The sequence below is a fragment of the Rhinatrema bivittatum genome, chromosome 4 (assembly GCF_901001135.1).
Source record: "Rhinatrema bivittatum chromosome 4, aRhiBiv1.1, whole genome shotgun sequence".
Lineage (NCBI taxonomy): Eukaryota > Metazoa > Chordata > Amphibia > Gymnophiona > Rhinatrematidae > Rhinatrema > Rhinatrema bivittatum.
In genome coordinates this window covers 311221345-311244212 of record NC_042618.1, presented here as the reverse complement: position 1 = coordinate 311244212, position 22868 = coordinate 311221345, and the positions used below count along the sequence as shown (strand labels likewise).

Sequence of the window (22868 nt, the reverse complement as noted above, 5' to 3'; positions counted from 1 at the left end):
ACAAAGACACACTGAAGACACTAAATGAGATGAGTAAGGGAGACAAGACAAGGCTGGATGAGGCAAGGCTGGAAGACAGGAACCAGGAGTGCAGGAAGTAGCAACACGTAGAACAAGCAGGAGCCCCGTTGCTGAGTTGTTTGATGTGTGTACAGAGGAGCCTTAAATAACAGAGGCCAAAGATGTGATCAGAGGGTGCCATGGCCCATTTCCCACCACAGGTTCTTTAAGTGTGGGGATGCTGGGTGCACCTGCACCTTTGGGAGACTGGGAGGAGCTGTGGTCAGTGGCGTCCTCTGCCTCATGGAGCTGCGTCCTGGGCCTTTCTGCTGGAGGTGTCTCTGCTGTATGGGGACTGGCAGTGGCATGCAAGCTGCGACAAATTTGTCGGCGTTCTGGAGTACGTACTGCGGCTTGTGGGGCTTACCCGCGAGTCATGAATCCTAACAAATTATTTGTAAATTAAAATTTGTATTATTTGATTTGATTTTGCTCTGTGCTTTGATATTTTTGTTCACTACTCCAGTCAGGTCTGGTATGTGTGTGAGCGGTATATAAGTGTTATACGTGCCGTCCGCAGCAGACCCATGGCATGGCCCTCTCACCTTTTCACAAGGACTCCAGTCTCTGGTTCCTCCTCGCTGGTGGCAGTGGGCCACCAGCTCCATCCTCTGGCCTCCTCCGGTGCCTCCAGCCCTGCTACAGTCTCCAGCATTCCCGGTCCTGATGCCACTACTAGTCGGGCCTCTCCGCGTGACCCATGGAGAGACGCCACTACCCGCGCCGCACCTCCCTAGGCACGCGCATCTCTGATGTTTATGTAGGGACCGCAGCAGGAACTTGGCTGCAGCCCTGGATGATGACGTCAACTTCTTCATAGTATTTAAGCTCAGGCCCCGCTCCATAGCATTGACTTTGAACAGGTCGCCCCGCTGGTCGAGTACTCGTTGCTGTTAAGAGATTCGTCTCTACTCTATGTTCCTGATCCTCGTTGTTCCTGGTTTCTATTTCCTCATTCCTGCCCTGCCTATGCTTCGGATTGATTACACAGACTTTGACTTCACTTTGCCTGACTACGCTACAGCTTATCTCCAGACCCAGACCTCTGCTTCGCCTAACCACGTATTGCCTATCTCCAGACCCTGACCTTCGCTTTGTCCGACTACGCTATTGACTTTTCTGTGATCAGACCTCAGCTTCGATTGACTACGCTATTGACTATCTCTGAGATCGGATCTCAGCATCGCTTGCCACAGCCCCTGGATTGCCGCCGGCCCTGACTCAAGCCTACCACTGGACGCCTCTTCTGCCTACTCCCTGGACGTGGACTTATTAGGCTTCAGCCTACCTTTGCTCGAGCGCCCTCAATCTGCCTTTGTTTCATCGGCTCCTGAGTTTCCAGAACCTTACCCAGTCCAGAGTAGGGCTGAACCATCTTCTCTTGCTATTCTATCTCGAGGCCCACCTAAGTCCTGCCAGCCCCAGCACCCAAAGGCTCAATCTGTGGGGAACGAGGGCTGGTATAGGTGAAGCTCCAGCGGCTTCTGCCGACTCCACCTGCCAACGGTGGGGACCCATAGATCCCTACCTAGGGGTTGCATCAACCCCACCTCGGCCCAAGGGTTCACCTCCGACTCAACAATAAGAAATGTGAAATAAATATATAAATAAATAGATAAATCGTAGTAGTGGTAGTTCAAAGAGAAACTGCCTGTTCTAATCAAGAAAAAGAATGAGATCTCTACTCCAGTCCTTCAGGAATCTCTTCACATTCAAAAAGGTCCTGAGAGCAAAATTCCAGCCCTTCATGAAACTCTTCCCATTTCATTCTGTGCATGGAATACATAGAGTTTCTTCAGGATGACTCAAAATACTACTCTCCAATACCATGCATGCAGAAATGCAGCCTTGTAGAGAACAATTTTCATTTTTTGAAAATTGCCCAGCCTCCAGACAGCTAAAAAATACCCACATTGTTCCACAGCACTCGTATTTTACTCACATTGAATGGAGTGTTTCTGGGGGCGGAGTTAGGAAATAGGAAGGGGAATGCAACAACGCATATAGTTTTGGGTTTTCAAAACCATGTGCACTGTTTTGGCTGGGAAGAATACCTGCAGAAAAAGCACGTGCAAATGTTTGTAAGTACCTCTTCTCTGGGCACTTTTCAAAGGGAAAGTACTTTCCCTTTGAGAAGTGAGACAAAGTCCATAGGGAAAATTCCCCGCAGACTTTGAACCTACTTGCAAACGTTTGAAAATTGCTCCCGGAATGCATAATATGGAGGCTGGCAAACACAGTACACAGACAGAATGTGTCTTTCAATATACCAGATCCTGAGCTTGGCACGTATCACACACAGACTACATGTGTTACTATGTACAAGAGGTCTGGAGTCTGGCACACACAGCAGGTGAGCTGCAATGGTCTCTAGTAGACCAAAGCTGGAGCGTGGCACAGACTGCGTGCAGGCAGCACAGGCAACTTTTGGTGCCCGGAATATACTGTGTGATCCCTGCATGTCTTTCTTTAGCTTCTTATTTCTCCTGCCTGCTTATATATCTCTCGTGTGTGTGAAGAAATCTCCAGATGAGCCAGGCTAATCAGCAACTGCAGAGAAACAAATCATAACTTAGTGGTTGTTTGGAGCTTCTACAAATAATGAATAAGCATTGAGATGTTGTGTGCATTTGAGCCTACGTAAGAGCTGTTCTGGGCTTTCAGCCTTTCTTGATTTCTTCATTTGTGTGTGTGTGTGTGTGTGTGTAGGGGGGGGGGGGGGGGGTTAGTTCCTGGGTGGTTACCAGGAGCCAGATGATGAGCCTCAGTGCTGTGCGATTACATTGGTGCTGCTTCATTACTGGGATATGGTCAATAGGCCTCAATGGGTTATATTGGTTGCTGAGCTGTTACTTGGACCTGGAGAGTGAAAGTCAGTGCTTTTGGAATTATTGAGCACTGTGTACCACAGGCTCTTGGTAGTGCACGTCTGTATTGTGGGGGTGGGGTTATGTTAGGTACTGCGCTATTCCCAGGATCTTAGTGGCTAGCCTCAGTGATAGGGGTTTATGGTGGTTGCTGTGCTGTTATGAGGAACCGGAGAAGCTTTGGCTGCATTAAAGTGAAGCCTGTTTATCGTGTTCCCCAACCAGTTAAGAACCAGGTTCAACAATTAGGGAGGAAAAATCAAACACAAATACAAAATGTGTACCTACACAAGCTAAGCAGAAAATGATCTGAGGATTATAGCAGGCCACAAATTAAGTATGAGTCAGAAATGTAGTACTCTTACAAAAACTGCAAAAAACATATTTGACAAATCTATTACACTACGACAACTGAAGCAATTCTCCTCTTTACTTGATGCTGGCCTTTCTTAGGACACTAAGCCACGTTTTGGCCTTAGATTTCAAGAAGAACCTGCAGATGTTCAACAAAGTCTAGAAGGCGACAACAAAAGGTTTAGGATGTTTGAACCTATTAGGATAGAACGAAGGATTTAGATTTATTTAGCCTGAAACAAAGGAAGTCCAGGAGGGAATTAATACACAAATCTGGTTATAGTGAAAATAGGGATCGGATGTTCTCCATGTACAAAAACATAAACTAGATCAATTTCAATCTGGTTTGAATTTGATGGAAGTTTTGGATTTGCTAGGGAAATTCATCAAAATTCCTTCAGCAAATCCAGAAAACTTCAACCATCAACAATGCAGACTTGTGGATTCACAGGAAGTAACAGTGAATCTGCCTGTGACATAACCCTCAAACTGGGCAAATCTACTTGAATTCCAATGTATCTTCTCTAATTTAGAGGTTTGCATTGGAAATTTGGGAATAAAAGTTAACTGTACCAATTCAGTGAACCTGAGAACTTCCTGCACTTTTTTCTTTATAAGTCTGGATGTTTAATAATGGGTTTACATTGTAGGAGGGGAGATTTTGGTTTGACATAAGGACTAACTTGTTCACTATAATGCCAGTGAAGCAATGTAAAAAGCTACATTGAGCTGGTGTTTATCTGAGGCTTAGATAACAGGTCAAATAAAAAACTATCTGATAAACTTTATCCATGAGGGATCTTATCTTGAGGAAAGGGGGAGGGGTGCGGGATATCTTAGATGATCATTTCAGGTCTTTCTATGATTCTATGTAACTCATGCTTGTTTTATTATTTTTATTTTTGCAGGAGCTCTGCTTAGTGATTACCAACCCACAGGCATTCAGGCTAGGAAGTGTTGTTCATAGCGACTCACCTCTGTGGTGAAGTAGGACAGCCATCCACTTTCATCATTTGGAATTTTTGAATAAGTATTGTGGTCTATAATATCTTTTATAAGGATTACTAGGGCTCGGAAAATGAAAGAGGCAAACAGATTTATGTGGATGAAGTTTCTAGTGCAGTGAAGGTTCCTGTAGATGTAGAGAAGAGAGATATTTAACCCGTTAGGCAAGCTCTGAATAGTGAACTTGCTTTTATAAAAAGACATGTTGGCCATTCCATCAAAACAGCAATATTAGTTGTTTTCATAACAAACATCCAGGTTTCAGGATCAATATACTAACTAGAACGTTATTGTATCAATATATTTTTTTGAAATGAGTATATTGCTGTGAAAGCCAGTATTATCTTACTATTTTTTTATAAATATATACAATACTATCTACAGTTTTCTTTGCTTCTGAAAGACAAAATAAAGCCATCGCTTATTCCTGACAGCAAGCAACAAAAATTAGACCTATTCTTTGTGATTTGTCAGGAATTTTAATGACCTGGATCAGCCCCTGTCAGAGACAGAATGCTGGGCTCGACAGACCTTTGGTCTGACGCAGCATGGCAAATTTTATGCTCTTATATATAAAAAGCATTATATGAGCACTATTATAGTGAATAACAGCACTATACAAATACATAATGGGGTACATATTCAAAAGACATTTAGAGGGATAACTCACAAGTTATCCATCTGACAGGGTCATTTATCAAATCGCGTTAGGGCCTTATCACAGGCGTTTAGGCCCTAATGCCCGCGATAACGCAATAACGCATGCGATAAATAACACATTGTGAGATGCATATGAAAATGTTAAAAATGTAGCCAAAAGGGAGGAGTTTGGGCGGAGTTTATGAAAATGAGGGGTGTTTAACATTGCATGCAATAGCGTAACACATGTTATTGCATGATTTAATGCCGGAAATAATTACAACTTTTTTCATGGCATTATGCTATGCATTATGCTCGAAACGGGATTTACGATAAAAATGACAAATCCCATTTCGGAGAGACAGAGAGAGAGAGATTCTGGGGAGGCACACATATTAGGGGTGAGGATTTGGTGGTGGCCTAGGGTGTGAGGGGCAGTTTTACATGCACAGTCAGAGGTACGAATAGCACAGTACACATCAGTGAAGATTTGATGTGATTTGGAGTGGTGAAAGGTACACAAGGAATGAGATTTGTACAATGTACTCTCGGCCTAGTTTGATGCACTCTCTACCTAGCTGCTATCAAGCCACGTCGAGAGTACAAAATAGAACTCTCATCTTTGTGTACCCATCATCACTCCAAATCACATAAAATCTTCACTGATGTGTACAGTGCTGTTCATACCTCTGACTGTGCACGTAGAACTGCCAACTGCCCCCCAAAACCTAGGCTACCACCAACACCTCACCCCTAGTTACTAGTTGGACCTCTTACAGTGGTATAAATAGTTAACTTATATATGAGCCTTATAAAGAATCTCTCTCTCTACAAACTAGGTCTAAATGGCATATTAGCTGGATATAAAAGGGGTGTTTTAAGAATGTTCTGCAGGCTGCTGTGACCCTGGAGACCTAACTGTTCTTATTTAATAATACTTTTTTTGGGAGGGAGGGGGGTTGGCAAGGCCTTTGCAACTGGGATGGGAGGGAGGCAAGGGAGAGGCCACGATGTTTTGTTTTGTTTTTTTAAGGAAACTAACTTAACCGGATATATTCTTTTTTTAATATATCCGGTCAATAAAGTTATACAGCTCACCATAGCCGAAAGCTTTAGACATAACCGGCGCTATTCAAAAGAATATCCAGTTATGTTTAAAGTTATCTGGCTATGGTTAGTCGGATAACTTTAATCGGGGATACTCAGAGAGACCTTTATCCCACTGAATATCCAGGATAAGTTATCCGGCTAACCTTAGTTGGATAACTTGTCCACCAAACGTCCTACTGAATATGGATCCCCATGATAATTATTAGCAATAGTTGTTGGTTCCCTACTAAAGGCACCCATGTAGCATTCAGAATTACAGGAATGGGTCTCCCAGCAGTAGAATGTTTTGAAATAAATAGGATCTCTGATTCTCTTCTGGCCAGAGGCTTGACCCTCCTTCCCTGGTCCCTCTCCAACCTATCTTGTCTCTGCTTTGAATCTGTTTTATTTTCCCTCTTGCATGTACTTTCATGTCTTCCTGTAGAAAGCCTCCTTACAGCTACTTAAAAATAGAAATTCAGACCCCTGCTCTTATTTTCTCTTTTGTTTCTTTCACCTCACACCATCCTTGCCTCCATCTCCTCACTCCCTCTCTATATACCTTTTTTTATTCCTTGTCTTCTGTCACACTTCTCTCCCTCTTTCTATGTTCTTCCCTTCTCTTCTTCTTCATTGCTTTCCCATTTCCTTTACTGTCTCCTCATACTTTATACAGTTCTTTACTCTTCTTCATATATCTATAGCTACAGGTATGGATATGTTTAAGCGGAAAAGGGATGAGATCTTAAAGAATAAAAATAGTGGTGGGTGTGATGATCTGCCTAATTTCTAGATACTGCCATAGGAAAATGCCATTTTGAAGCCACAAGGGCAAGCCTTCCGTAGGGAGACAAGGACTGTGCTTTTCCTAGATCCCTGCTGCGACATTGTCAGCGATGTAATTTGAGAAGTATGAACACTGCGGACTTCTGGCATTTCTTCCAAATAACTAACCGATTGCATTACTGTGAAGCTCTCGCTTACCTGATCCACACATTGATCTTTCATGTATTTATAAACAATTAACATATTGCTTTAGTCTCCTTCCCTTTGACGTAAATTTCACTGTAGTACAGATTAGGGAAGATTCAGAAATGTTTCTAGTTTAAAAATGTTGAGAAGTTCAAGTGTTTCTTAATATGTTTTGAGTTCCATTCATGAAACATTTTTGGCTCAGTACTTTCTCTCTGCTCCTTTGACGTCCAGCTCAGTTTTAACCAGCACCTGTTGGACTATGGCACTATGAACCCTTAATTTGCAACTACCGAAGCCTTTCCTCCTTTTTTATATCCTCCTCTCAACTTGGCCCGGCCATTTCAGTGACCGCTTTTGGTCAAGGGCCACAAACCATACCCTCCCTCCATAATCTAGCTAACTGGGGACCTAGAGTCTGGTCCGCGGGTAATGCCACTGTGCAATGACCGAGAATCCATCCCTCCCAGAGTCCATGAGCACTGCTTCCGCAGCAACTCCAGCCAGGGCTCAAAGTCCAGGCCCAGGAATCCATTCAAAGCTATCCAGATCTTTTGCATAGCAGTGCTCTGCACTGAGCCACTGGGCTGGCCCAACACATTTGAGCTTTGAAAACATTTCCAGAATGATTTGTCAAGGGCTATTATGAAGAAAAACAAAGAAAACTGCTGTGTTCTAAATGAAAATATGAGAAAAAGAATACAATAACTATTAAGTTGCAACCTCCCCTCCAGCATGTCTCAGTCCATATCCTCTGCATCCATGGAAGACCATCCATACTCCCAGTGGCAGAAACTGACAGTAGGTGCACTGAAAGCATTTCCATTGCAGGAAGTGGAAGCAGGGAAGAGAGCTTATCTGCTGGGTCGGACTATGGAAGGAAATTGTTGAGGAGAGCTTGTTCGTTGACTGAACATCAACCACAATGTTTGCAAGTATGATAAGTCCCTGCCCTAAACAGCTTACAATCTAAGGGGCTGATTTTAAAAGCCCTACGAACATAAATCCAGAGGATTTAAGTGCGTGGGGGAGGGGTTATGAGCGCCGGGCCTATTTTATAAAGGCCTGGCAACACGTGTAAAGCCCCGGGACGCGTCTAAGTCCCGGGGCTTTACTAAAGGGGTGGGGAGGGGGCGGGGACGGGGCGGTCAGGTGGTCAGGGCAGGGGGGTCAGAGGCTTCCAGTACAGCGGCTATTTGCCAACTGCCAGCGTGCGCAACTTACTTCAGCCCCAGGGCTGAAGAAAGTTTTCCAACAAAAGGAAAAATAAAAAAAGGTTGGGCCCTGGTCTCTTATCCCTGGTCTGCCGTGATCCACCCTAGCCCAGAATCCCTTGCTGGGTTGAGACTTAAGGAGGACTGGTACAGATAGCTGTGGCTGGTCCTTTAAGGTGTTCTGAGGGAGTTTCTTATATATTCCCTCACAACCACTCCTTCCTCCATTCAGATTACTGGACAATAGACCACAGGAAACCCACTAATTATTATGCTATTTTATGACTTTTGCATTTGGAATTTTACTGTTCTTTTATAGAGAGTTGCTAGATTGTACTATAATATTCAGGTGGTCAGGTGGTCAGGGCAGGGGGGTCAGAGGCTTCCAGTACAGCGGCTATTTGCCAACTGCCGGCGTGCGCAACTTACTTCAGCCCCAGGGCTGAAGTAAGTTGCGCACGCCGGCATCTAATCAGGAGCTGGCAATATCATACCAGCAGATTTTATGAAAATGCCGTATCTAATCAGGAGCTGGCAATATCATACCAGCAGATTTTATGAAAATGCACACCTGTAAGAAGTAATGTTTTAAATTAATACCAGACTTCCAGTAGTAATGGGAAAGATTAAATAATTTTTCAAAGAAAATTATACAGGGTGGCCCATGGAAATGTAGCCTGCCTGCGTGGCACTGGTATTGGAGGTGGGCTACTTTTCCAAGGGCCTACCTGTAGTTCTACAGTTTCTGTGTTAATATGGATGATTTGTGACTTTTCAGAGAAGAAATTGGAATTTGGTTATTATAGTCTAATTCTGATATAGAGGGTGAAATAAAATCTATATACAATTGTACTCTGATACTACCTGCCAGTAATGCATTTCTAAATCACTGCCCATTAATTTTATATAAGGCCTAATGAGTTGGCAGTTCTTTGCCTTCTATTTTTCAGTATCTATTGCCCTGGCCTTAGCTATGAAGTTCAGTAATGTCTATACTGTAGCTGTGCTAGTCATTTCACATATGTATATGTCTCTTCAATGTCTTTTAATTCTTTGCAGCACCCTCTTTAAAAAAGGGAAGCCAACATTTTACACCATCCTGCAGATTTGCTCTCCATAAGGCCTTTACACAGTTGTAGAATAGCAGCATTTAACAGCACACAGCTCCTCCTTTTTTGCACATGTGCCGCCATACTTTCTGTGGTTTGGCATTGTATTGATGTTTGAGGCCCTTTGTAATACACCTGGTATACTCTTACTGTCCATTCTATACACAGCACATTTATTTCCACTGCCAAGGTACCAACTCGCCCTGTGCTCGTTGACTATGGCTGCTGTGGTTGGAAGCATAGGTGAACATTTATCCCTGTCACTTGTTGCTCATCTGGGCTAGTTAGCTCCATCCCCCTTCCTTGCCATGTCATTGGGGGAGACCCATGGGGTCCATTAAAATGGTGGGCCATCAGTGAAAGGCCACTTTGCCTGCCTTACTGTTTATTATTTTTCTGTATGCTTTCTATATGTAGATGTATTTATCCCATGCTTTCTTGAATTCAAATACTGTTTTTGTCTCCAACACCTCCATTGAGAGGCTGTTCCATGCATCCACCACCCTCTCTATAAAGAATATTTCCTAAGATTACTCATGAGTTTACCCCTTTTCATCCTCATCAGATGTCCCCTTGATCTAAAGCCTCTTTTCTGTTGAAAGAGGCTCACCTACTATGCATGAAAAGCTTTGAGACATTAAAATATCTCTATCATATCTCCCCTATCTCGCCATTCCTCTAGGGAGTACATGATTAGATCTTTAAGTTTATCTCCATATACTTTAGTACGAAGACCACTGACCATTTTAGTAGCCACCCTCCGCCTCTGGACCGACTCCATCCTGTTTATATCCTTTTGAAGATGTGGTCTCCAGAAGTGTACACAGTATTCCAAATAAGGCCTAGTATTTTGTTTAACATTTACTTATAACCATATATACAATTTTGGAAGATATATGCTGACGATATTCAGCTTTTTTTTCCAGTGGATTGTGTTAATAATTTGTCAGTTGTTCTGTGTCAGATTGAAGATTGTTTAGCTAATTTGGTGTTTGGATATCTAATAATAACTTGATTTTAAACTTTTCAAAAACTGAGACTGTTCAGATTTTCCACCCTCAAAAATCTGCTCTTGTTTCAAATAATATTACCTTGTCTATACATGGCACTGAGCCTGTGTAATGGAGAGTGGACCCTTGTTCTGAGGCGTGTTTGACACAGCCTAGTAGGTGAACCTACTAGGCCCACGCCCATAGCTGACAGGTATGCCCTGGGCTGGGACTGGACTGGGGCTTCACCTATATCAGCCTCTTTCCCCACAGATTGAGCCCTTGGATTCCGAGAACCGACAGACCTTGGGCAATTGTCCCACAGAGCACAGGCAGAGAAGAGGTCCAAGGGCAAGCTGAGGTCGAAGGTTGGTTCAAAGAGAGTCCAGATATAGACTAGAGGTCAGCGCAGACAGCAAGTAAAGAATGGTTCAGGTGCAGATCAAGAGGTCCAAGGCAGGAGGCAGTCAATGGATGGTTCAGTTCTGAAGCAAGAGGTCAACACCGGGAAATCAAGCTGAGGAAGAGACAAGGGCAGATGAGGCAAGGGAGAGACAAGGCTGGACGAGACAGGGCTTGAAGAAGCAAAGCTGGATAAGGCAAGGCTGGAAGGGAGGGCTAGAGGGACAGGAACTCTGGCAACACGCACGGTACTGGAAGGCAAGAGACCCATTGCTGCAGCAAGAACTGGAGTCTGAGGGAGCTCTATATAGGCTTGCTAGATAATGTCATCTGAGGGCGCTGCAGGACCTTTTCCACCGCGGCCCCTTTAAGAGGAGGTGTGCATTGTGCGTGCATGCGGCTTTGGGGGTTTAGAAGACCACCTGTCTCAGCAGTGTTCTGGCCACCAGGGAGTACCAGCGGTGTTTAGAGTGAGTAAGGCGGCTCACAGGGTCGTTCTGTAAGCTGCCAAACGTAACAGCGTATCTGAGACTGTTAAGAACTTGGGCTTTGAATTTTATTCATGTTTATAATTTAAGTCTCAAATTCAAGCCATTCTGAGATCAGATTACCTTTGAAGTATATTCTTGAGCGAACTTCTGCATCTCATCTACTGGCGCTACAAATACTTCAAAATTCGGCTGCATGACTTACTATGGGTGAGCAGCCTTCGGAATATATCTCTGTTATTACTTCAAATTCATTGGTTGTCTATTAGGCAAAAAGTTAAATTGAAAGCCATTGTTCTGGTGTTTAAAGAAATTAAGATGACTGGGCCTGCTTATTTGACCTCTCTACTTGATATGTATGTTCCTTTCTCAGAGTCTCCGATCTGTGGGAAAACAATTTTTAACTGTTCTCTCTGTGAAGCAAGCACACTTAACGAGACTGTGCCTTATTCATAATTGGTCCTATTCTCTAAAATGCTTTACCTGAGCTTTTAAGGGCATTAGATGATGTTGTTTTTTGAAAACAGCTAAAAGCATTTTTGTTTTTTAAAGCTTTCACTAGAAGTTTGCTTTGCGGGTACTGTGATGCTGTGCGGCTGATTTGTAACTTGTGGAACTGTAGGCTATTGTGTTTACTGTTTTGAACTGTTTTTGCTATTTATTTTAGTTATGCTTATGTAACCCCCAACCCCTCTTGTGGAAAGCACACAGATGGGGCCATAAAATAATTTGTCACAGTTTCTTCGGGGTTGGAACCTCAGGTTAGCTCGAACACAATCTCTTATTTCCAAGGCCTGGATTCCTTGTTGGGTTGGGGGAAGAAAGGTTTCCCTTTCAAGGCCCGGAGCGACAGGGGTGACTCTTTTATTATAATCTTGTCCCTGGGAGAGGAGTACTTTTCCTCACTGTAGGGCCGATGCGGTAAGATATGCGGTAAAATGAGCGCTCAATATGAGCGCCCATTTTCCTATCGATCGCACATCCACCTCTCCTAGGTGCCTGAAGCAATAGTAAAATGAGCTGCTGCAGTAAAAAGGATGCACTAGGGATAAATTGTGCATCCCTGGTGCTGAAATGCATTGGACGCCCAGGAGACGGGGAGGAAACTTCAGGACAGCCCCACCCCCCAATAACCAAAGAACAACAGGCTCAGGAAAACCAGGATTCTGGGGTCCGTGTTTTCAGCATCAGCATTTGCTTTAAAGACCTGCCTTGAGTATATTTTTTGGTCCCATTAAAATTCTGCCGAGACGCTGTGGCGGGACACAAGAGGCTAGGAGACGGAATTTTGTTCCCCCGCTCTCGTTTTCAAAGCCCGTCCCCAAGTTATTTCTTTTGTCACTCTATTTAAAGCACAGGAAGCATTACCCGAATGAGGAATTGACAAGTTTTCCCCAGGTCCAGCACATCTTCTACCCTCGATATCAAAGTCAATTAGAGGAAAGCGGGGAGCAGGAGAGGCAGTGCAGTGCAGGGCAGGGCTCTGCTGCTGCTGCTACATTTGTGAAGTCAGTCCAGCACCTCTAGCCAGAGCCAGCAGCAGCCAGCACCACCCAGGGACTGCCAGAGGCAGCTGTTGCCATGAGCCCTTGTCTCGCAGAATGACTTAACACCAGCTCCGGGACTGGCCATGTTAAGTTTGCCATGTTAAATGAGCGTTGGGCGCGGGGGGGAGGGGGTGTTCTGCATCGGGGTTAATAGCCAATACCCTTGTCTGCATGTAATTTACATGTGATGAGCGCTATCGGCTAAGCAGTTATTTGGGCGCGCGTTTTGGACGCGCTAATCCCCTTATTGCATCGGTTGTTAGTCTAGCACGTCCAAAACGCACATCCACTCGAGGGTAAACCTGTGCACTAGGCTGGGCGCACTTTGTTTCATCGGCCCCTGTGTGTGCCCAATAAATATAATGGAGCCACCGAATTAGTGTCCAAAATCAAAGCAAAAGTCAGATGAAATATGGCACAAAACATAGTCCTCAGCACCACAGAATTTCTCTCGTTACAGCTCTTGCCCTCTAACTGGGCAAATATCTCTGTTACCAGGGCAAGGGAAACACCCACCCTCCAAGGTTTGGCTAAATTGAATTCCCAGGTGGGCAGGGTATCCTTTAATTGGGCAGGAAAACCCCTCTCCAAAACTGGTAAACCAAATATAAATCCCAGTCTCTGCACAGAGAGATCCAAACCACTCTCTCTGCTTGGTGAAAAATCCAGATGGGTGTCCTTAATGGTCTCAATTGTTCTTTACTCACAGTAGATCTTCAATGCTCTCTTTATCTCAAACGAATCCCTGATGGGAGGGATCCAATCTGGAACAAGCAGCCCTAGATGTGCTTTCAAATGGGCAGGAAGAGGGGCAGCCAAGCACTTCCTCCCAGATCTTTATAAAATAATTTCTTCTTCCCCAAAACCAAGTTAAACACCAGATGGTCCTGGCACCGGGTCACCACTTTCCTCTGTCCTCATTGAGGTGCAGAAGGGCAAGCCTTCCCTAGCCTGGGACTCCCATACCCTCCCCCCCAAACAGTGTCCAGGGGTCCTACCAGGCTTCTTACAAAGTAAAAGTCTCTCTTTAAGCCCAAAAATTACCAGGGATGCTGACTTTATTCACCAGGGAGTGGATAAGCAGGGCAGATCCCCGACCTAACTCACGAACACCTGGCAGGGTTTGCTGGAGTCAGAGCCCTTAGAGCAGGTCCAAAAATCCAACTTAGGAAAAAACTCTTAAAACTTCCAATAACTTCAAAAGTAACACACACTGCCCCCAGAGCTCTCAGAAGACTGCTGCTTATAAAACCTCTCAGAGGGCCATTCCAGCATCCTCAAAGGGAGGGACTGTATAGAAAGGTGTCTCCCCTTCTCCCTAATCTATACTGCACTAACTGAATACAGAAATTACCCAGGGCTTACTAGTAATGAGACCAGATGGTCCATTACACTTATATTCATGGGTGTAGCATCCATAGTGCACAGTGGTGCACAGGCACCACCAACTGCATACACATCCAGGAGAGCAGCAACAGAGAAGAGGAAGAGGCCCATGAGGCTGCCAGCGGACCCCGTCCCGCCGGCAGCTGAGAAGAGGAAGAGGCCCACGAGGCCACCGGGGCACCCTATTCTGCCAATGGCCAAGAAGGGGAAAAGGCCCGCAAGGCCATTGGCAGACCCCATCTTGTCAGCAGCTGAGAAGAGGAACAGACCCAGGAGGCTTCTGGAAGACCCCATTCTACTGGCGGCCAAAGAAAGAAGAGGCCCAGGAGGCCACCTGTGGCCAACAAGAAGTGGCATCGCGAAATCAGCATAGAGGAAATGCTAGCCCCACAAGTTCTGAATAGCACAAGGCAGGCACACGAGGAGTAGCAGGAGAACGGGTTCTTTCCTCTTCTTGGTCGCTGACAGCTTCCAGTGCCTGCACCTCTTCTTGGCTGAAGGTGGGATTGGGTCCATCAGTAGCCTTCTGGATCTGATGGAGAGCCTGACTGCGTTTTGTTTTTGTGTGAGTGAATGGAAACCTGCCTGGGTGTGAGTGTCTGTGGGTGTGAATGGTAGCCTGCCTGGGTGTGGGTGTGAGAGAGAATGGTAAGCAACCTGGGAGTGCGTGAATGGTAACCTGCCTGGGTATGTGTGTACATGCAAATGGGGGCCTGTCTGGGGTGTGTGTGTGTGTGTGAATGGAGGTCTGCTTGAGGAGGGATGTGAATGGGAGCCTGCCTGAGTATGTGTGTAAGAGAGACAGCATGTGGGTATGAGAACCTGAACATGTATGTGAGAGAGAGAGAGAGAGAGAGCATGTGGGAGTGAGAGCCTGTGTGTGGGTGGGAGGGAGTGTATGGGTGTGTGGAAATGGGAGCCTACATGTGAAAATGAGAGCCTGTGTGTATACATATGTATGGGAGTGGGAACCTGCATGTGAGAGAGAGCATGTGAGAGCCTGTGTGTTTGTGTGGCAATATGAAGCTGTGTAAGAACAAAAGAACATAAATTGCCATGCTGGGTCAGACCAAGGGTCCATCAAGCCTAGCATCCTGTTTCCAACAGAGGCCAAACCAGGCCACAAGAACCTGGCAAGTACCCAAACTCCAAGAAGATCCCATGCTACTGATGCAATTAAAAGCAGTGGCTATTCCCTAAGTAAACTTGATTAATAGCAGTTAATGGACTTCTCCTCCAAGAACTTATCCAAACCTTTTTTGAACCCAGCTACACTAACTGTGTAAGAGAGAATGTGTGTGTCTGTGGGGGTGCGAGGGGGAGGGGGAAGGGGAGGGGGAATGGAAACCTATGTGTAAGAGACAGCATGTGAGAGTGAGAGCCTGTGTGTGTATGCATGTATGGGAGTGGGAACCTGCATGTGAGAGCCTGTGTGTCTGTGTGTGAGAGAGCATGTATGAGTGAGAGCCTATGTATGTCTGAGGAGGAATAGGAGCCTGTGTATGAGACAGCATGTGAGAGCCTGTGTGTGTATTTGTGGGAATGGTAAAATGTGTGTAAGAGCATGTGAGTATGAGAGCCTGTGTGTGTGAGTGGGAGTGTGAGCCTGTGTGTATGTATGTATGGGAATGGGAGTCTGCATGTGAGAGCCTGTGTGTCTGAGTGTGAGAGAGCATGTAAGAGTGAGAGCCTGTTTATGTCTGAGGGGGACTAGGCGCCTGTATGTGAGAGAGCATGTAAGAGTGAGAGCCTGTGTATGTCTGAGGGGGAACAGGAGCCTGTGTGTGTGAGACAGCATGTGAGAGTGAGAGCCTGTGTGTGTATTTGTGGGAATGGGAACATGCGAGTAAGAGCATGTGAGAGCCTGTGTGTGTGTGTTTGTGAGTGGGAGCCTGTGTGTGAATGAGAGCATGTAAGAGCGAGAGATTGCATGTGTGTGGGATTTAGAGCTTGCATGTGAAAGATAGCATGTGAAAGTGAGAACCTGCATGTAAGAGAGAGCGCATATGAGAGTGGGAGCCTGTGTGAGAGAAAGCTTATATGTGAGAGTGCGCATATTAGAGAGAGCCTGTGTGTGTGTATATAGAGGACGGAAAGAAGACAGGAGGAGAGAGAAGAAACAGAAAGAATAAAAGAGATCATGACAAAGAAAAAGGAAAAGACAGACAAGGGGAAAAAAGAGACTGGAACCAACCGATTAGAAAAATAAGATCAGACAGAAAGGTAAAAAAAAAATATTTTGCCTTTTAGCAATTGGAATATATAGAGTCTGGTTTCTCTGGCTTTGCATTTCAGTTTTGCCTGCATGTTTCTGCTTCTAATTTGTAGTCTCTTATTGTGTATTAGGTAAGAGTCTGTCTGTGATGTGCATGTGTGATAGAGATGCAGTATTTTGACTAGTGTGTAGTTTTTTTGTAAGGATTTGTAGCAATCTGGCTTGTTCTGTTTGCCCAGTAAGTGGTGTATTAGTGTTCTAGGGCCTGGTGTGTCTCACACACACAGGCTCTTACAGGCACATGTGGAGGAGAGAGAGCCTGTGTCTGTGAGAGAGAGGGACTGTGTGTGAGAGCATTGCAATGTATATGAGAGAGAGAGTGTGTGAAAGAATAAATGTGTTAGCATGTGATTGTGAATGAGAGAGATCTCCTACCTCCCCCGATCTATGATAATCTCAGGGTGAGTAGAAATCATAGGGTCCCAGGTATGGAGAGCAGGAGATTTTTTAAATCCTTACTAGTTTTAAGGAGCTTCGCCAATACCAACCCCGTTCCCCGCGGGTTGAGCCTTTGGGTGCGGGGACTGGCTGGTCTTAGGTGGCCCCCTGTGAAGACGGATGTGTAACAGCCGGAAGAATCGTCCAAAGTCAGTCCAAGATCAGAAGCCAGAGGGTCACCAATAGCCAGTCCAGAGTCCAAAGCCAGAGCCGAGGTTGAAGCCAGAGGAGTCACCGAAAGCCAGCTGAGGTCAGAAGAGTCACCGATAGCCAGTCCGAGGTCAGAAGCCAGAAGATCCGTCCGCAGGAACCGAAGGAAGGGAGCAGGAACAGGATCCAGAAGGCAGGAACAGGGCTTGAAAAGCAGGAACAGGGCTCAGAAGGTAGGAACAGGACTCGGAAGGCAGGAAACAGGAACCAAGGCACCAAGAAGCACAGAAGACTCCAAATGAGTGAAGCACACTCGTTGCCAAGTCAGGGAGGAACAATAGGAGCGAGCCTAAATAGGCCAGGAGTGATGACCTCATCAGCGAAGCCTGCAGGGATTTTTCCACCACTGTCCCTTTTAGAGGGATCCCTGGTCGCGCGCCGCTCCTAGAGGGCGGGCCCAGCAGGCAGCGAGGACGGCGGCATCCAACAGGCCTGCGGCTGTCTGGCATTGCCGGAGGGGTCTGGGCCGCCCGGAGGAGGCTCATAGGAAATGGAGGAGACCGGCCGCGCGAGGCAGAAAATCGCGGCGAGTGGAGACGGCGCGGCTGGTGCAGAGTGAGTGTAACAGATTTAGCTTAAATTCCGTCTAAGGATTGGGTTGCTGTGAGCATAAAATTGATAGGATTTTTGCATCAAAGAAGATAGTACTTACAAGGTAATGCAGGAGGGTGTACTGTGTTCTAGGGCACCTGGCAGCAGCAAATGTTCTGGAGCACCACCTACTTCAGCAGTCACCCTTCACCCTTGCTTACATTGTAATCCACCTTGCATATTTTTTTAAAATCAATCACTCACAGGACATTGGTCCACCCTGAAGCTCATTTACCATTACCTTAATTGTTTAGGGATTTTTATAGCTCTCTAGACCAGGATGCTGTGCAACAAACTACATATATGTATGTGTCCCTTCCATAAGGACCTGACAGCTGAGGCAATGGGAGATAAAGTGAGCTGCCCGAGATCACAAGGGCCTTGCTGCCCATGCTGCTAATCTGGCCAAGTCAGCCTGTGACCTTAACATATCCTCACTTCTAGACATGCTCCTTCTCTTTTTCTACCATCCGCAAGTATAGTAATAATATTTTCAATATACATTCGTGAATATTATAAACAGTGAACCTATCAGTAACACCTGTTGTACTCCACTTGTTAAACCTGTCCACTGAAGTACTCCCTTCTGTATAATTACTATCTGACAAACATTTGGCTCTGTTGTACCTTTTCTAAATCAATAGATTTTGCTCTTGCCTATGTAACTCTTGACAACGAACCTAAAAATCAGATTGAACTGCTAACAATGTGTAATTAAATTATTTGATTTGTCTCCCCCTGATCTGCTTGTAGTGTATCTGTAGTGTCTCAAGCTCTCTGTTTATCTCCATTAAGTGATCTGTATTTCTCTAAAGCAAACCCTGTTGGGTCAGGGCCAGAAAAAACACTTGAGGACCCAAAGCTATGTGAACCCTCCCTTTCAGTTTTTCTGGGGAAGAAATTGCCACATCTGATCCAAACTGACTCTGCCCAGCCTTAAGGGCAATCAGATAGTAGGCATAAAAAATAATCTTTGTATAATCTGCTTATTTTATTATTACTTACAAAATTCTGTTCTGCCTGTTACTGGGTGATACTGCCAGGATCGGTGCATACAAAAGCTGTACACACTAGAAATTATGGAACTGAAACTTGCATGGAATTCTAAACCAAGAGTCATAAAAAGTAATGGATTATATACACAAGTTGTACTGGGGAGCTTTACGCTCCATACAGCATGAGTTGGTGAGCTCTGTTTATACCAACCTGAACATCAAAAGTACAAGAAGGGCTAAGACGAGGGCCACTAGGGAGACAGAATAACCAATGGTGTAGAGGAGCCGCAGGGTAGAAAGCATGGCATGCTGTTCATCCTAAATACAAGAACAAAAACACAAGGGCATAAATCTGCTGCCAGGGCACAGAGGCTCCCAGTGACAAACCTGAAAGAAAGCAGCATTGGTGATGGTCTCTTTCCGAGTGCCAACAAGAGAATAACAATTTCGGGAACAGCTCATTTCCAATGCACTAAAACTGTACCTTAGTAAGCACGGGGTGGGAGTGGGATACAGACACTATTATCATCATCAGCAGGCCTCAGTGCTCAGTCCATCAGCAAGACCACGTTTGGCAAAGAATGGTCCCCAGTATCGATAGGGTCATGCTAGGCAGCCATCCCAGAAACAGAGGTCGCCTCTGTTCTCCACTGAGCTGATGCCTTCTGTTGCACCAAACATGTGAAAATATGCCAGAAAGGCCACAAAATTCAGACGAAATATACACTAGCAACATCTGCTATCCTCTACCTTGATTACTTTCAACTTTGCAATTTTATTTTCTTAGCTGTTTCCTTTTTTATTTCTTAGGGGTTTTAATTTGTGTACTGCTTATGGAAAAGTTTTTATATTTTTAAGTGCTATTATTCAGATGGAACTATTGGGTCATATAGTGCACAGATGTTCAGAAGAACAGGGCACATAAAATACTCATTTTTCTTCTTCAAAAAATATCTTAAAGCTAATATATATTTTGGATATATGGGCTAGGGATGTGAATCGTGTCCTCGATCGTCTTAACGATCGATTTCGGCTGGGAGGGGGAGGGAATCGTATTGTTGCCGTTTGGGGGGGTAAAATATCGTGAAAAATCGTGAAAAATCGAAAAATCGCAAAACCGGCACATTAAAACCCCCTAAAACCCACCCCCGACCCTTTAAATTAAATCCCCCACCCTCCCGAACCCCCCCCCCCAAATGACTTAAATAACCTGCGGGTCCAGCAGCGGTCCGGAACGGGCTCCTGCTCCTGAATCTTGTTGTCTTCAGCCGGCGCCATTTTCCAAAATGGCGCCGAAAAATGGCGGCGGCCATAGACGAACACGATTGGACGGCAGGAGGTCCTTCCGGACCCCCGCTGGACTTTTGGCAAGTCTCGTGGGGGTCAGGAGGCCCCCCACAAGCTGGCCAAAAGTTCCTGGAGGTCCAGCGGGGGTCAGGGAGCGATTTCCCGCCGCGAATCGTTTTCGTACGGAAAATGGCGCCGGCAGGAGATCGACTGCAGGAGGTCGTTCAGCGAGGGTTCCGGCGCCTCGCTGAACAACCTCCTGCAGTCGATTTCCTGCCGGCGCCATTTTCCGTACGAAAACGATTCGCGGCGGGAAATCGCTCCCTGACCCCAGCTGGACCTCCAGGAACTTTTGGCCAGCTTGTGGGGGGCCTCCTGACCCCCACGAGACTTGCCAAAAGTCCAGCGGGGGTCCGGAAGGACCTCCTGCCGTCCAATCGTGTTCGTCTATGGCCGCCGCCATTTTTCGGCGCCATTTTGGAAAATGGCGCCGGCTGAAGACAACAAGATTCAGGAGCAGGAGCCCGTTCCGGACCGCTGCCGTTCCGGACCGCCGCTGGACCCGCAGATTATTTAAGTCATTTGGGGGGGGGGTTCGGGAGGGTGGGGGATTTAATTTAAAGGGTCGGGGGTGGGTTTTAGGGGGTTTTAGTGTGCCGGCTCACGATTCTAACGATTTATAACGATAAATCGTTAGAATCTCTATTGTATTGTGTTCCATAACGGTTTAAGACGATATTAAAATTATCGGACGATAATTTTAATCGTCCTAAAACGATTCACATCCCTAATATGGGCTGAACGAAAAGGACTGTGCACGAATCTCACGTAACAACATACTCAAAATAACCAGCTGTCCTTTTTCAATAAAATACTGAGGCAACCTAAAAAAGAAAATCACATATTAATGCAAAAGGAAAGCATCTCAAACTATCCTAGTGCTGTAAATTAAAAACTGTCGTGATTTTACTTGTGACTGTTAATTTCCCATTGTATTCACACAGAGGCAGAAAGCCTCAAGGGAAAGAAACAGTCACAGAACTTGGGGCCTACTAGGAGTTGAATGGAAAACGCACCAAAGTTAGATTTTCAAATAGGGTGACCATCTTTTCCATGGACCGTAACTGTGTCCTTCTGAGTCTGAGGACCCCATGAAGCTCTGCTGTCAGTTATCAATCCACAGTCCTCTCATCATTTGGGCTCTAAGTACCTCCCTCCATACACTTTATTAATTAATTATTAACTATTTCAAGGGTGCTTACGGGCAGTAGGAAAAAAGATCATATCACCCCTATTCTGAAATCTTTGCATTGGTTACCCATTGAATATAGGATTCAATATAAGCAATTTATGGCGAGCAAGTAGACTGGATGAATGCAGTCATTTGATTGCACACTCCGCAGCAAAACTTAAAGTCCGCAAATAAAGGTTTGCTTTATATCCCCTCAGTTTCCTCTGCATGACTCACCCTTGTTAGAGAAAGAGCAATTTCGCTTGCTGGACCAAATGTTTGGAATGCTTTACCAGTAGACTTAAGATTACAAGCAGAACTAAAAACCTTTAAAAAGGCGCTTAAAACCTGGCTGTTTGAGCAAGCATATATGATACATAATGTATAATTTTTTTTTTTTTATCTCCTAGTTATATTTTTTAAGTACCAAGTTTTTACAGCCTAATTTTATATGCTTATATTTTTATTTTATTTTCCTACTGGTTATTAACTGTTTTTATGACTGAGAAGCCTTGTATTAATTTTTTTATGTCTTTATTAACTCTGTTTTATGACTAATAATTCATCTTATTTATATTTATATTTTTACTGGATGTTTTTGTACAAAATGTTTATAAACCATTGTGATGGCTAGTCTAAATGACGGTATATATAAACCCAATAAATAAATAAATAAATAAATCCCTATATACACATGAATCACAGCCTCTTGTATGTATAGTTTAGCTATTACCTCTAAAGACTCTCTAATACATACACACATCCACCAACTCAAAGCCACCTCCTCACACACCCATACACATTTCCAAACATTCAGCCTTCTCTCTCTCATTCCCAAACGCCAAGCCTCCATTTCTCATACGCTCTCCCACATTCATAGCATCTGCCCTGTCTCCACAGGTGTTTTTCTGTTTATTCACTGTTGTCCTACTTTCACAGTGCCCTGCTTCTACAGCAGTCCTTCTGCTTTATGCTGTGTTAATGTTTTTATTCTGCTTATTGTTTACTGTTCTACTGCCAACTAGCAGATTCACTGCTTCTGCCTCTGACATGGAAGTAGGGGTTCCTGGGTGTTTTTCCTCCTGTTTTCAGTCTGCTTTGGTAAGTCTGTATGCTTTAGCAGTTAATCTGGCCTAGCTCTGCAGAATAATACTCTTTTTACCTGTCTTCATTTTTCTGTGGCCCAGATTGCTTTGGCTGCTGTTTTTTCTACTTTATATCCAGTTAGCCTGTGCTTAAATGTTTACTCATTTTACCTGTTAACAAAAATTGGAGATGAAGCCTTCTCCCTCTGCGAAGTGAAGACTGAGTTAAGCAATCTATTTAATTTGTGCATAGGAAACGCACAGCAGAGGCAGAATAGCCTCCTTTCTCATACAAAAGTGCACATCCTGCATGTTTCTCTCTCCCTCTACCTTCTGTATCTCCCCTCCACAGACAGCCAAAGGTTGGATTATAGATTTCAGGGTAACATGGTTGGAGGGGGAAGAGGAAGGGAGAGGGAGGCGAAAGTTAGTGTTGCAACACCCCTCACCCAAATGACAGGACATAAAGCTAAAAATAGTAGACCACTGCAAATGTCAGCTGTTGGACATTACAGCTAGAATTAAAAGAAAATACACCAGACTATCCCTGCCTGGAGAAGATTATGAAACCTTTTCATATTCACATACTCATCCAAGAATACTATTCTGCATAATCTGCAGTGTCAAATGACCTT

At 44.8% G+C, this 22868-nt stretch overlaps 1 protein-coding gene across 1 annotated transcript in view; it reads right to left on the bottom strand.

The window, feature by feature from the left end:
- GLP2R (glucagon like peptide 2 receptor) overlaps window positions 1–22868 on the bottom strand; it is a 226302-nt gene that overhangs the window by 95788 nt on the left and 107646 nt on the right. Inside the window, exons 5-6 of the mRNA XM_029600258.1 lie at window positions 18842–18948; window positions 4257–4413 (exon numbers count right to left, since the gene is read on the bottom strand). Coding sequence (XP_029456118.1) covers window positions 4257–4413; window positions 18842–18948 — 264 coding nt within the window. The remainder of the gene's footprint in view (window positions 1–4256; window positions 4414–18841; window positions 18949–22868) is intronic.